The sequence below is a fragment of the Parasteatoda tepidariorum genome, chromosome 6 (genome assembly GCF_043381705.1).
Source record: "Parasteatoda tepidariorum isolate YZ-2023 chromosome 6, CAS_Ptep_4.0, whole genome shotgun sequence".
Lineage (NCBI taxonomy): Eukaryota > Metazoa > Arthropoda > Arachnida > Araneae > Theridiidae > Parasteatoda > Parasteatoda tepidariorum.
Genome location: NC_092209.1, coordinates 73,836,734 through 73,851,514, shown reverse-complemented (window position 1 = coordinate 73,851,514; position 14,781 = coordinate 73,836,734). Strand labels below are relative to the sequence as shown.

At 32.6% G+C, this 14,781-nt stretch overlaps 1 protein-coding gene across 1 annotated transcript in view; it reads left to right on the top strand.

Annotated features, from left to right (window-relative positions):
- Positions 1 to 14,152, top strand: part of LOC110282138 (GTP-binding protein GEM-like) — a 59,488-nt gene extending 45,336 nt beyond the window's left edge. Inside the window, exons 3-4 of the mRNA XM_043051053.2 lie at positions 10,034 to 10,247; positions 12,795 to 14,152. Of these exons, the coding sequence (XP_042906987.1) occupies positions 10,034 to 10,247; positions 12,795 to 13,057 (477 nt within the window). The 3' untranslated portion in view covers positions 13,058 to 14,152. The remainder of the gene's footprint in view (positions 1 to 10,033; positions 10,248 to 12,794) is intronic.
- Positions 14,153 to 14,781: the final 629 nt, after the last annotated feature.

Sequence of the window (14,781 nt, the reverse complement as noted above, 5' to 3'; positions counted from 1 at the left end):
CGCGATTAACATTTTCAGATAAACGAAAAGTGAGAAACTTGTTATATCATACTTACTTTATGTAAGAAAATAAAGCAATGCTTGAAACAAATGATTTTTAGATTTTCATATAAGAGGATTAAAAATTTTATCAGTATATTAAATTAATGGCGCAATGCGTGTCACTCCATTTTTTATTTCTTTAAAAGATAAATAAAAAAGAATATTTATTAATTATTTTCCGAACTCCCTTATAATCTTTTACAAAGCACATTATTATAGGGAAATTTGAAATCTTATTTAATAAGACAAATGCAGCTGCTTAGTAATATTATGCCGAACGGGAAATGCTGCATGGGTCATAAGAGTACTTCCCAAGCATTTGAATTCTCACCTTATTTGAATGGGGCCGAGATAGCCTGGTCGATAGGGGGCTGGGCCCATGCCCGAGAGTTCGTGGGTTCTAACCCCGCCGTCCAAAGACTCCCCGTGTAGTAAAGTGACTGATGCACGTTAAATCTGTCGAGTCGCAAAAGTCCTCCATGTACCCATAACAAATCAATAGCTCTGGGGGTACTGGATTGGAGATTAATCGTTCTCTGATTCAGGTCAAAATTACGATCTGTGGATGAATGAATGGATGTATGAATGGGTCCGCCCTATAAACGGGTGCAACGAATGGGTGTGGCAGAAGTAGAATTCTTGACCATAGATGGCGCCACTGGAAAACAAGAACAATCGCACCCCGTCTGCCTAAACAGGCATACGTCAACAACAACAACAATCTTATCCGAATGAGGTCACAATTACGTGGAATGGTCCTTAAAGGGTAGAGCCCTGAAAAATGGTGCTAGCTGCTAGGATGTAAGTTTAGAGGTGTGTGATTACTTTATGCGGACCACAGGTTAAAAATTATTGTTTTAAGCTATATCTGACGTAAAATAGATTTTGTCATACAAAAGTAATGTAACTTTGATTAAAAAATACACCTGACGTTGAGCAGAAGCTCTGGAATCTTGTTTGCTGTGTGAAACGAAAACGGTGTTACAAAGAAAAGGGGAAGAAACGGTGTTATAAACTAAGTCAGACAAAAAAGGAGAAATGGTATATACTATACGATAACAGATTTCGCGTGTTTATAAACTACAGAATACTCTATAGCATCATAGATTTTGCTCATTTTTGCACTATATTACACAGTAGGACTGTAGGTTTTTTGCATTTTTATACTATACGAAACTATAGGATCATAATAAGATACATTATAGGATTGCTGATTTTGAGCATTGTTACACTATATAACACTGAAGGATACTCTACTGGATTGTAGGTAATGAGCGTTTTTACGGTATTCTACACTATAGGATGTTAGATTTTGCGCGTTTTTATATTATGCTGCACTTTAGGATTGCAGATATTACGCGTTTTGGCACTATACTACACAATAGGATCACATTAAAATGCACTGTAGGATCGTAGATTTAGCGCGTTTTTGCACTATACTGCACTATAGGATTATAAGATACACTATGGGATCGTAGATTTTGCGCGATCGTCGAACGAGTTTACCGACGTAGATGTCGCGTAGACGAATTCTCTGGGAAGTAGGACTTTTAAAGGCTGCACTTGAAAACCCCCTTATCGTTTATGTTTGAGCCAATTATAACATGAAATTCTATAAATATATTTTTATCGAGTAACGATTTAAGCTTTTACGTTAAAATCTTTTGCAAACTTTTAAATTTATGGAAAATAGAACACCGAACGTGACAATCTTGAAAAACAGTTTATGAGCGATAACAAGTATCGGAGAAAGGAAAGTACATTCTCTGGCCTGGTGAAATCAATAAATCTTCTGAAAGGTGACATTATGGGAGGTTATTTTTCATATAAAAATAAACCTAAAATTTCCTAGTTATATTTAGATTTTCAGAAAATATTTCATGCATTCTCAGGTATATAATGTAAGCTTTCTATGACGTCAGTTGTGTAGGTTTAGGAAAATTTTTCGAAAACGTGTTCTATATTTTTTTCTCCAGATATGTAGTTCTATTTTTGTCGTGACCTTTCAAACCTATTGACCTTTGTCGTGACCTTTTTTCATGCAAAAATTTACTTCAGTAAGTTAATAAATAGCTTTGTGAACATGGACAGTGCACAAAAAAAAGTTTAAAAAAATCGAGACACTCTGAATAATTTTTTGATTTATTGATCGAATGTTCAAGGATTATGAGACAAACTTAATGATTCAAGAGCCTAATTTTGAATACAAAAATTAATTAGTGCAGACGATATTTTAAATCATGAAATCAAACACAGAAATATAAATTTTTTTGACTGATTTGGATTCCTGACACATAAAATATGGGATCTGGGAAATATGGTCAGGAAAAAGGTCAAAAGTTTGGATCCTTTCATGCAAATTTTACTTTTTGCGAATTTCGCTGCCTTTAAAGCTTTTTAAGTGTATAGAAAAAAGCTTGCACGCAATTATAAAATTCTTTTATCCGAAGTTATTTCCATGCAAAAAATAATCTCTTACTAACCATTTATTATTTTTTTATTACGTTATATAATAATAGTTGAAAATATTTTCATTTCTAAGTTACGAAAAATGTAGCATTTTTTAAATAATGTAATTTTAAAAGGCAAAATACAAAATGCGAATAAAATTAATGGAATAGTTCTTATGAAATCGAATTTTAAACATACGACTTTTTTAAAATGTGATAACTTAGAAAAAATGTCACAATTTCAGATACAATACTAACTTGGTGACATAGCCCTTACATGCCATACGTATTAATCCTTAAGGTTACCTAACATAACGAACAAAAATAAATTAATCATTAAAAATGGGCAATAAACTTGCAGTAAAACTCACTTTTTGTAAAATTGAACTGTAAGCTAGCAAGCAGCACTGATGTTATCCTTTAAATAATTAAAAAAAAAAAAACAGAATTGTTTGCACTTTAATTTGAAACTGTCTAACCCTTAACCTATGCGAAATTAGCCGATGTTAGCATATTTAATTTAAATTTTTGAATAGTTTTTAAAATTGCCTCTAGAACCCAATAAAACCCCTTAAAAAATTTTTCGAATTAGCTATCATTACCAAAATTAATTAAGTATCATTAGCTGCAACAATAGTCTAGCGATTTTTACTTTTTTCCTTAGAGTTTCAGTACCATTTTCTTTTATTAATTTTGCTTTTTAGTACAATTTTTTTTAAAAATTTCAGTGCTTTTTAGTACATAGTTCATTATTTTTATTTAAGTTGCTACCTATTACCAAAATTAAGAAAGCATCATTTACGTCAAAAATAATACGGCGAATTTTTGCTTTCCTCCTAAATGAATAAGTACCATTTCTCCATTATTGCCTTTAAATGCATAGCTTACAGTTTTATTTTGATTAGCAATTGTTACCAAAATGAATTAAGTAACATTAGCTGCAGCAATAGTTTAGCGATTTTTTACTTTTCTCCATAACAAATTAATACCATTTTTCTATTAATTTTGCTTTTTAGTACACATTTAATTTTTTTACTTCAGTTAGTACCGATTACCTAAATTAATAAGGCATCATTAACGTTAAAAATAGTATGGCGAATTTCTGCTTTTCTCCTAAACGAATTAATGCCATTTCTCCATTAATGTTGCTTTTTAGTACATATTTTTATTCCTGTTAGTACTTTTACTAAAATTAATCTAGTATGAATGACGTAAATAATAATATGTCGATTTCTTACCTTTAACTTGAACGATTTAGTACTATTTCTCCCTTAACTTTTTCTTTTTAGTACGTACCTTTTTTATATCAAGTACAGTCGATATTAAACTATTTAGTTTCAAGGACTCACATTTTCAAAGTTTAACTGTAAAAAAACACGTGGTTTCAGATTACTTATGAAGCACTAATTAGCTAGTGTATTCCACCTATGCTAACATGAATACGTTAATCATTGATTTTATATAACATAACGAATAAAAATAATTAAATATTTAGAAACGTGCAGTAAACTCCTTTATTGATAATTGAGAGTTATAAGCAAAGGAACACCACTGATGCCATCTTTAAAATATATGAAAAAAATTGAATCGTCTGCCTATGCTAACCACTATGCTTACATGATTACGTTAATCATTGAGTTTATATAACGTAAGGAATAAAAAATTATTAAATATCTAAGAACGTGTAGTAAACTCTATTTTGATTATTGAGAGCTATAAGCAAAGGAACAGCACTGATACCATCTTTAAAAATATATGGAGGAAAAAAAGAGAATCGTCTGCAGTTTTATTTGTATCAATGACATTATTTCTAAACCAATGAGAGAATTCCATACTATCCAATGCGAGAATACTTGTGTATCCTGAACGATTTTATTGAAATTTTTGAACGGTTTTTATGATCGGATGGTAAAATTGTCGGAGTTTTAAAAGAGGAGATATAAATCAGACTTATAGAAGAGACAGACAAACAGACACACAAACTTTTCATTTTATTATTATAGATTAACTCCTAAAGCTACGAACGTGTCATTTTTATAAAATTAAATTTGATAAATACTGTACTGAAAAATTGATTTTATTTGAATAATACTCTACAAAGATAATAAAAATTAATATTTACTGACTGCTGACATTTTCTTCAGTTTATTATTAAATTCGTACTATAAATAGTCAAAGGTCAGCTAAAGGCGAGAACAAACGCAAAGCAAAGTCAAATTCTAAGAATAGCTCAATTAATTCATTCAATAAATATTAAAACGAATTTTTTTGTAATCATTCGCTTAATATAAGACAAAAATACAATTGGCATTTTTTAAAAAAAATGATGTTTAAATATTTGAATTAGTAGAAAAAATATATCTCTAACTATTCTGTAGATTCTTAAAAATGCTTCACAAATGTTTTTTCAAATCATTTTCTACAAAAAGGGCATTGATTAAAATTGAACTCGAGACACTTTATATTGATATCTAGGAATTCTATACACCATATAAAAACACTGTAAATTGATTTAAATAATTAGTTAAAACTTAAGTTTTGAGTAAAATAAAGAAGTATATAAATTTGATAGAGGTTCACTCCCTGTTCGCTGTGCCAATCGACCCCCCTCCCGAAAAATAAATTGCTGTCAATCCGATCGAAATCGATTATTCGATAATCAATAATCGATTATCGATATTAATATGTTCCTAAAAAGCGTGCTTTTATTTTAATTCCCTCAAGTGATTTCTAAGTGTCCCTACTGCTCTGTTACGTAGGGAGTGGTAGGAAGATGGCGATAATATATTTTAGTTTATGATGACATTATGACGTTAGGGTTATATGTTTTTTGTTCTAAGTGTTATAAGGATCAGATAAGTATATGAGCATGTATATAAGCTTGTGCGTTCTTTATTAACTTGGACAGTCAGCCAAAAATTAACGTAACCAAAAATATCATTTTGAGAAATTTTTTTAAGCTTTTCTAACAAAACTAATTTCAGATTTTAAATACCGACAACCAAATTAGGTAAGACCAAGTATTTGTATATATCCAATGAAAAATTTGTTCCCCTTTGTAATTCATAGAATTTTCCTACATACGATATTCATTGTTTGCAGACACAACAATTTTAAATTTTTTTATTCAAACGTAACCTTGAAGAATGATTGAAAAACTAAACATAAGGGCAAGAAAATGAAAAGCTTAGCAGACTGATCTATATTGATGTAATGCATTTTTATCCGGCGTTAATTATGTTTCTTGGAAGAATGCTTCTAGGTAGGAATTCTAATGTTTCTAAGAACAGCTATTTAAATACCATTTTTAATGAAATGAATAGAATTAAAAGAATATGTCGTATTATTTTTTTTATCCAAAAAACAAATAGACCAATTCTTTCAAAATTTGATAAAAACAATGGATACCCAACTAAGTAATTAAATTCTATATAAAATCATTGAGTTAATTGCATATTATTGTAAATAGGCTTACTAAATTTTTTTTTTTGGTTATTTATATAATTTCACCATGTTCAAATCCATTTTGGGCAAATCCACGGCTAAAATTATGTGCAAAACAGGCAATTCATGTTTCTTTCTCTTTTCTATTTTTTTCTTAAATAATTGTTAATTTTCTAAAATTATTAATTGTGAACTTTTTTAAATTATCCAGTATAATATTACTTTGCACACATTCATTTTCGGGCCCATTCTTGGTAACTAACAAATTAAACGCACTTCAGTACTGCAGTAAGAACGCACTTTAATACAAAATCCCTCTATTTACGCTTTTACCTCAGTTTGTGCTTTTGGTTTCATATTTTGCAAGCTGGCAATCCTGTTACGAAAATATTTTAAATCATTCTTGAAAAATTTCCCGTTCATGTAAGTTCATTTGAACTTGCTACTCACTTTATAAATTTCGTGTCATGTTTTATTCCGTTTTTTCTTTATATTTTATTTTCTGCTTTCACGTGATATTTTTACTTAATGTGTTCTATTTTATTTGTTGTAAATTTTTTGTAAAATTTTTTCTTAGAGCTCCTCACACTATTGTAATGATATATTTTGCTTTAGCCATATTGATATAATATTAGAAAGCACTCCCTTCTGCAGATATAATCATGTGAGCTGATGAAAAGATTATATATTTTATTTTCCAGATTTTTATTAATTTTTTTCCTTTTTTCTGATTTTTTTCCCGGTTTCTTACTATTTTTATTTTTATTATTATTTCTCCCCCCCCCTTTTTTTTCCTTCATTGTTCTGTAATTATTTTTTCCAAGTTTTATATATNTTCTGAACTGGTCTGTCTTCTTCATTTCCGTCTGTTGAGTCTCGAAACTGGGCTCCATTTTCAAGCATTCCAACCAATTTTTTTTAACAAAGGAATTTTTTACATTACCAAGTATTACAAGCATTGTTTGTTACCCAGAGGTCAACGTCATATCTAACAAAATATTTAACATGTATAACACCTTCCACTCATTTACACTACACTGATTAACTTCGATTATCAACAGAGGCGCCAAAACTCTATCGATAACGAAACAAAAGTGAATAATTTTCTTTTACTGAACAATCAGCTGGAGATTAAAAGAGTCTCTGACAAAGTAAACAGAACCATTAAGGCTTAATATTGAAGTTAACTAGTCAATCATTTGTCACAGTTGGCGGTCGTAAGAGAGAGGTCATAAAGAAGTTGCTCCTGAAATCCCTCTTTTTATTCCATTTTAGTAGAAATTGGCGAGAAACTATTTGAATATTTATTATAGAATTTTCTCTTTAAGTTCGAAACATGTGGCAAGAATTCCGTTTCATCTGGTTTATTTTTACTCAGGTAATAGCATTTCCAGTTTTGCGTAGAGGATTTATGTGCTAGAATGATTAAATCGGCGCTGCTTGGAGCAAATATTAGAAAAATCGTGAGTTAAGATTCGATTGAATCTGACTGCATTCAATTTAGGAGAATAATGTTGGAATAATGGTGTATTTTGAATGTTTAGAGGTGTATAGAGTGGGCCGAAGGTCTATTTTCTCTTTTCATCTCTTCTTTCTTACATCACAGTTTCTTTGATAGAACAGAACAGTTATAATGGTTAAAAAAAATATGATACTAAATTGTTCTAAATTTAAAAAATTAAAATATCGCGTTTTAAACTAAATGAAAATATTAATAATAACAATATCAATAACGAAATTATGTATGCTTTGCAGGGTTTTTTTTAAAATTCTTTTTAGTAAAATAACGAAATGGCTTCTTTTAAAAACGGTACTGTTGAAAACCAGCAAAAATCTAATACCACATTCTTTAGAAAATGGTGATAGGTTTTTGTTTTAGAAAAGTTTAATTTTCACTAAACAATCTGTCCCCATTTTACGGTGATGTTTTAATAATTTCTAAAATTTATATATACGCTTTTAAAAATTAAAAGCTTGAAATTGTACAAATACTTCATAATCGCTCTGTTGAACAATTAACTATTGTGCCAACATTGGCAATTTTCCAAACCCCTGTATGGTTAATAAGCGGAGCTTAACCCTGTCCCGCCCCGTAAGGGGGCATCCAAGTGATACTGAGGACCCTGTGCGCGTACGTGACCTGCATCAGTAAAAAGATTGGCGCTTAGGTTTGGTAACGACAAAGTGGCAACACTTGCTTCGACGAGGAGGCCCATGATCTGGAGCAATGTGTAATGACGGGTGCAAAGTATGGTTAATAAGAAAAAAGTATGGTTAATAAGTATGGTTAATAAGTACCTGTATGGTTAATAAGAAAAACGATTCTAGGATAAAAGTTTTTCTGGTTTTTCTGTTATAACTTCTTTTAAATGTTGAATTGCCACAACGATAATTTGTGATTAGGGAGAATTATCACCTCGATGAATAGTACCCACCACGAATTATGCCTGATGTTATGTACTTCGACGTCTGAGAGCGACGAATTGACTTGACAGCACTAGCCTATATTCCATTTTGACTTCATTTTCAATAAGGATTGTAAAAATATATACATTAAAAGAAGTGTTTTCTAAATACTCTTGCTTTTACGAGTTACTTTTATGGAATACCTATAGGAATTCCACTATGTCCTGAAAGGTTATCTTTCTTTTTTGTATGCTTAACTTTACTTCCGTTCCCATGTGCATCAGACAAGATTTACTATTTTTATTAATTAAGGTGCAGTATACACTATCTACCAATAAGTATTTGGACACCTATGCAAATGACTATATCTACGGTCCTGAGATACGTCACGCCCTCCGCCGGCATATATCGTGTAGGGAACAACATCGACATTAGTCCCATGCAAGATGCCTACTGCAATATTTTGGATGACAATGTGCTTCCTACGTTGTGGCAGTGGGTGAACCCCTGTTACTTCCAAGACAACAATGAATGCCAGCTGTCATGTTGTGGGGGCCACCAAGGCTTGGCATGGTGCCAATGGGGTTATCGAATGGACTGATCTGCCCAGTGGCCAGACCTGAACCATATCGAGAACCTCTGGGACGAGTTGGATCGCCGAATTAAGGGGTGTTCTACCCGTCCAAAATTGGTGAAGGAACTTACATATCTTCTCCAAGCAGAGTGGAAGAAAATACCACTAGCCATCTCACAAGGACTTGTTGAAAGTATGCCCTGGAGGGTTCACGCTGTTTTTGCCTCTCGTGGAGGCTTTACCAGCTATTGATTATGAATAAAGTTTGTTTTTCTTTTCAATCACACGTGTCCAAATACTTATTAGATAGTGTATAATGCGGGATGCATACAGTTTTTACAAGGACTCTAGTGCGTTGTGATGACTCATTAGCTAAGCATTGAGTTGTATTATTGAAGCACTAGAATTAGATTCCCGGTTGTGGATTTAAGCCCACCCAGATAGATTGGTATTATCTTGTCTGGAGCATCTGTCTGCAATTCTTACTTCCATTACTTCGCACATTTCCTTACTACACGCAACATTGTCACAGAATTCCCTTGCAAAAACATAAGATGTTCTTGAGGTTGACAGATGTAAAAAAATACACCTGATGTAGAAAATGAGGTTATGTACACTTCATTTATGCTTCACAAAATCAACCTCATATATGCTTCAGAAATAATTTCGGTTTAGATCGAGGGAAATTATTCACACCTCAATTATATGTATTTGCTTGCGTGTAGAAAAAATAATTCGTACACCTCAAAAGCAACCTCCCTAAGCTGGTTGTTCTAAAGTAGATTTCCATCAATCTCAAAACAACCCTCAAGTGTAAAGCAAAACAACTTCATACACTTTGATAATGCATACACCTTTGCAGGTTGATATTTTAAGGTTGTTTTTGAAATCAATTTCAAATAAACCTCAAATCAACCTTGACACCTCCAAACAACTTCATATAAATAAATCTCAAAAAAATATCTTAAATTTTTGTAAGGGTTGTTTTACTTTGATCTAAATTATTTATCTGACTAATAATGGGCTTTTATAGGAATACTTTACATTTATTTTAAAATAAGTATTAAAGGCGGTTATTACTGAAAACCCTGTATTTAAGTTTATGTTTCTTTTTTAGGTAGAAGATTCCACTTTTGCTTCAACCGATGCTTTTCTGTTGGTTTATTCCGTTACAAATAGAAAGACTCTCTCATTTGCATTTCAAACTCTTGAAAAACTCCGAAGAAAAGAAGCCAAATGCCAATACATCTACCCAAATTTAGGACCTAAAGTCTATATTTTAGTAGCCAATAAGGTCGATTTGGTACGAAGTAGAGTCATCCCCTCAGGAGGTATGAAATAAATCTTCGAAATAATTCTTATGTATATGTGTCTCTTGCAATGCTTGTTATAAAGTCAATTTTGCATCAGTTGGCCCTATAACCAATTCTTGAATCTTTTCAATTTCCGTATAAAAAATCAAACATTTAAATGCTTTTTTAAGCAATTTTCAATTTTGTTTATGAGTATTCTAATTTCAGATTCGAGTTCTAATTTCTAGGAATGATCTTATAACTCTTGAACTATCTTTTGTTGAAGTACTCGATGAGTAAGTTTCGAAGTAATCGTCGCCTGCCACAATTCACTTTTATACTCGGTTCAATAAATTTCTGAAACAGTTTTTGAAGTTGTTTTTCGAAACACTTCTGAATTTCAGCGCAGGTATTTTTTTTACTGTCATCGACGTTTTAAACCTTGTCCTCTTCTTGTAGGTTTCGGAATTTGCGAAAGGGAATCATTCAACCTACTCTTCGGATAAATCTCTTGCAGAATTTTTCTTCTTTCCGAAACAAAAATTTGTTAAAAGAATAAAGTTAAAGGATGTCCAAGACATTAAGAACCGACTTCAAAACTGAAGAGCATTTCAAAAGACGACTTTAATAACTGTTCCAGTATCTTGAAGTTCATTATTTTAACGGTGAACTTAACCTATTGATGTCCAAGTTGCAAATTTCCAGTATTATTTTGACAGTAGTTGAAAAAGAACTAAAAAAATCTTATCAGAAAACTTCTGTTTATTGGAATTAATTAAGAAATCTTTAAAATTTTAGTACCCTATGCAAATACAGGGTGTGTCACAATTCTGTCTGCAATTTGGAAGATTTACAACCAACAAAATAATTCCAATATTTCAACAAGTTTTATTTTATCTGATAAAAAAATATCACAGGTTTTTTTTTTCACAAATGTATATTATGTAACTTTAGGTGATGCTACAGACTTTAAGTCAAAAGTCAATTTGCAGTCAATGACATTGTTTACCTTAATATGCTGCAGCTGTGGTTAATGCCACAATAATCGGGTGATAAGGCGTCATTTTTCAACGGCATAGGGCACTCATCTTTTCTCATTATCCGAGAGACGTTCAATGATTTCCTAAATAATAAGCTTCCCTGTCGTCAGATTGCTCACTGGTCGGGCGATGATAATCGATTTTTTATTGCTGCCTCGCTTTTTAGACTTGACCCCCCTGTGATTTTTTTTTATGGAGTTACTTAAAAAATTATGTGTTAGTACATCCTTCACCACGTGATTCACCAGAACTCAGAACTACGACGAACGTTAACAAACGCTTTCGTTATATTGATCGTGGTATGTTGCCGTGAGTATGGCAAGATTTTGACTTCAGACTCGAAGTTTGCCACTTCAATAAAGGTTCACAAATTGACTTGTAGCGCGGTTACCACTCATCATCATCATCATCATAGTTGGCCAGACAGCCCGATGTGAGTCAATGCCTTCCTCTGATGATTTCTCCATGACGACTTCTGGTTCACCTTTGATCTCCAATTCTTTTCATTAATTGCTAGGAAATCAGACTCCACTGAGTCAGCCCATCTCAACCGCGGCCTTTTCCGCTTTCTTGTTCCAGTGGGTCTAAAAAAAGTATATTTTTTATTGTATTGTCATCACTCATTCGAATCACGTGGGCCATCCAATTCCTTCTATTTATTTTTATGTATTTAATAATATCAGGTTGTTTATAAATCTTGTACAGTTCAAAGTTAAACCTCCTTCTCCAGTTATTGTTATCATTTACACCACCAAGTATGCTCCGCAAAATCTTTCTCTCAAATGTTGCGATACAGTTTTCCTCCTGTTTTGTCTTTGTTCAAGCCTCAGAAGCGTATGTCAAGACTGGTCGGACAAGAGTTTTGTAGATCAAGAATTTTGTTTCTCTAGAAAGGAACCTAGATTTAATAAATCTTCTCACCCCATAGACAGTCCTATTTGCGAGATAGAGTCGGTTTTTTATTTCAGGAGTAAGTCTGTTGTCAATGGTAATAATTGATCTTAAGTAAGTAAAACTCCTTACTGCTTCAAAATCTATAAGAATTTATTTCAAGATAGGGGTCTGGGACTCTGTTTCTTGAGAAAAACATATATTTTGTTTTCTCTACATTTATGACTAAGCCCATTTGCCTTGCAGCCACCTGAAGATCAAGAAATGCCTCTTTCAGGGCAGGTAGGAAGCGAACAATTATATCGACATCATCAGCATATGCAGGTAGTCGCGACTACCACTACAACTATTCAATTCCCATTCACTAGTATATAAGACTTGTTAACTCGATTCTATATAAAGATACCTTTTGATAGATGATGGTTCACTTTGTCGGTAGCCTTTCTCCCAGAATGATGATCCAGGACGTGATCTGATTTAAAAATAATTTATGTAAAATTTATGTTGAAAACATTGTAAAATTTATGTCGAAAACATTTAAGTTTATGGTATATTTTAAGAACTGTTCCCAAGTGGCATGTGAATACGTATGAGTTAAATCTCAATAAAAGTAAATGTCTTTTCCTTACCTTTTTTTTTCTTCTTCATTTTACAGAAGGAAGATCATTTGCTGACAGATACGACATCAAATACATCGAGACTTCTGTAGGTTTTAATCACAATGTTGACGAATTACTTGTAGGCATTGTTACTCAAATTCGACTGAAAAAACAGCAGCACCAGAATTCCCGAACGTCGGTGAAGAACTTTATTGCCAAATCAATGAAATTCACAAACAAGGCCAAAGGTTTCATGGACAAACTGTTACAAAAGTGCGACCTCAAAACAAGATCTTGCGATAATTTAAATGTCTTGTAAATGTTTAAATGTGCTTCACACTGATCGCCATTAGTGGTGCATGTTAAATTGATTGGTTCAATGTTTGTTAGTTGCAAATCTGCTCGTAAAGTTATTATATTCTAATAGCTGTTCTTCTGTCATCTGAAGAATCGATTTCGATGTAAATTTGGCATTTTTTCACAGAGCAAAGTCATTACAAAATTGTTTGCTAGTCATATACTGGGTCATTCCATAATCTCTATGCATTTGTTAGTTACATCAATGCAAAGTGTTAGAGAAACCAGAAACTACATGCATGTAGCAAATTTATAAGCCAATTTAAGAGGTTACATTATTTTATCGGTCCTACAGTGGACTGATCATAAAGACGCGGTTCCTAATAAATCTCCTATGTCAAGCAGCACTAGTTGTGGGTGGGACAATTTTGATCAAATTGCGAAGCGACAGAGGTCCTCGTAAAACTGTTCTGCAGTGAAGTGCTTGATTTCGCGCCCAGGTAGCGAAATCTGCAGTACAACGGAAGAGGAAGATACCGACATCCAAGGCTGAATAAAGATTTTGTGGATCCAAGGAATAAATTCCTTGTAAGCCTCTTCCTCAAGGCACAACAAGCCCTACTTTCATATTTTTTTAAGAATTTACATAAAATTACAGTTTATATAAAATTACAGAAACTCTTTATATAAAATTGCAGTTTTTATCGATATCTAAGGATATTTTTTGGAATTTTCTTTTCAAACAAACTAATTAATAAACAATGTATTTTTGTAAGAAATTTCGGTCCAACCCCACTCCCCTGAGCAATCCCGGTACCTTGAGTATGGCTTTGACTACAGCAACATTAAATTACAAGCTCAGTTTTCTTAAAGTGTCATATAAAAAAGAAATTACTATTACTTTTACACTAAAATTCGATTATTTCTAAATTTTCCATAGAGTTAATATTTTTACCCGGTTTTACCTTACTTTTCGAAAAAATCCTTTAAAAAAAATAGTACATCTAGGACTTTTCAGGAATGTCACATTTTATTTTATTTTAAAACCGTCGTTGAACAGCTGACCGAATTTTCAGTTTACGACTATCAATATTCAACTCCGTATCCCTGCAACTTCGAACCCAATCCAGAAGACAAGGAAACTTTTGGATCACGTAGGGAGAAATTCGCCTTTGTGGATTACTTTTTAATGGAACTAACTCGCATTTGCTTTACATGGAGAGAAAACCACTAAAATCTCCTACGGTTAGCCTGACGGCAAGGGGATTCTAACCCATGATCAGCCTACCACTGAGGATATTTTATGTCAGCACTGTGGTCGGAGCGAGCCAGGTGAGGAATTCGAATTAACCAGTCATTGCCGGGATTCGAACCCGGTTCACCTCATTGGGGGGTGAGCGCTGAGAAACCGCTTTTCTAGGAATGACATATTGTACACAACTAAACAATGAATATCTTGGCTAAATCGGAGAATTTCTAAGTTGAACAGTCTACCTCCAAATTATCTTGTTTAGTATCCCTACATAGTTTAAAGTGATAACCTGTCTCAAGTGCAAAGCACTGTACCTGTGTCTTTTTTAAAAATATTTTATATGCGAAAGTTACTTGAAAAACATTGTTAAGAAGTACGATACTCTATTTCAAGTTGGCTCTTTATTAAGGTTTCATCATACACCGAAGAGCCATTACATTATGACCACCCTGCTAAAACCATGTAGGACCACCTTTAGCCCTCAAAATCGCTAG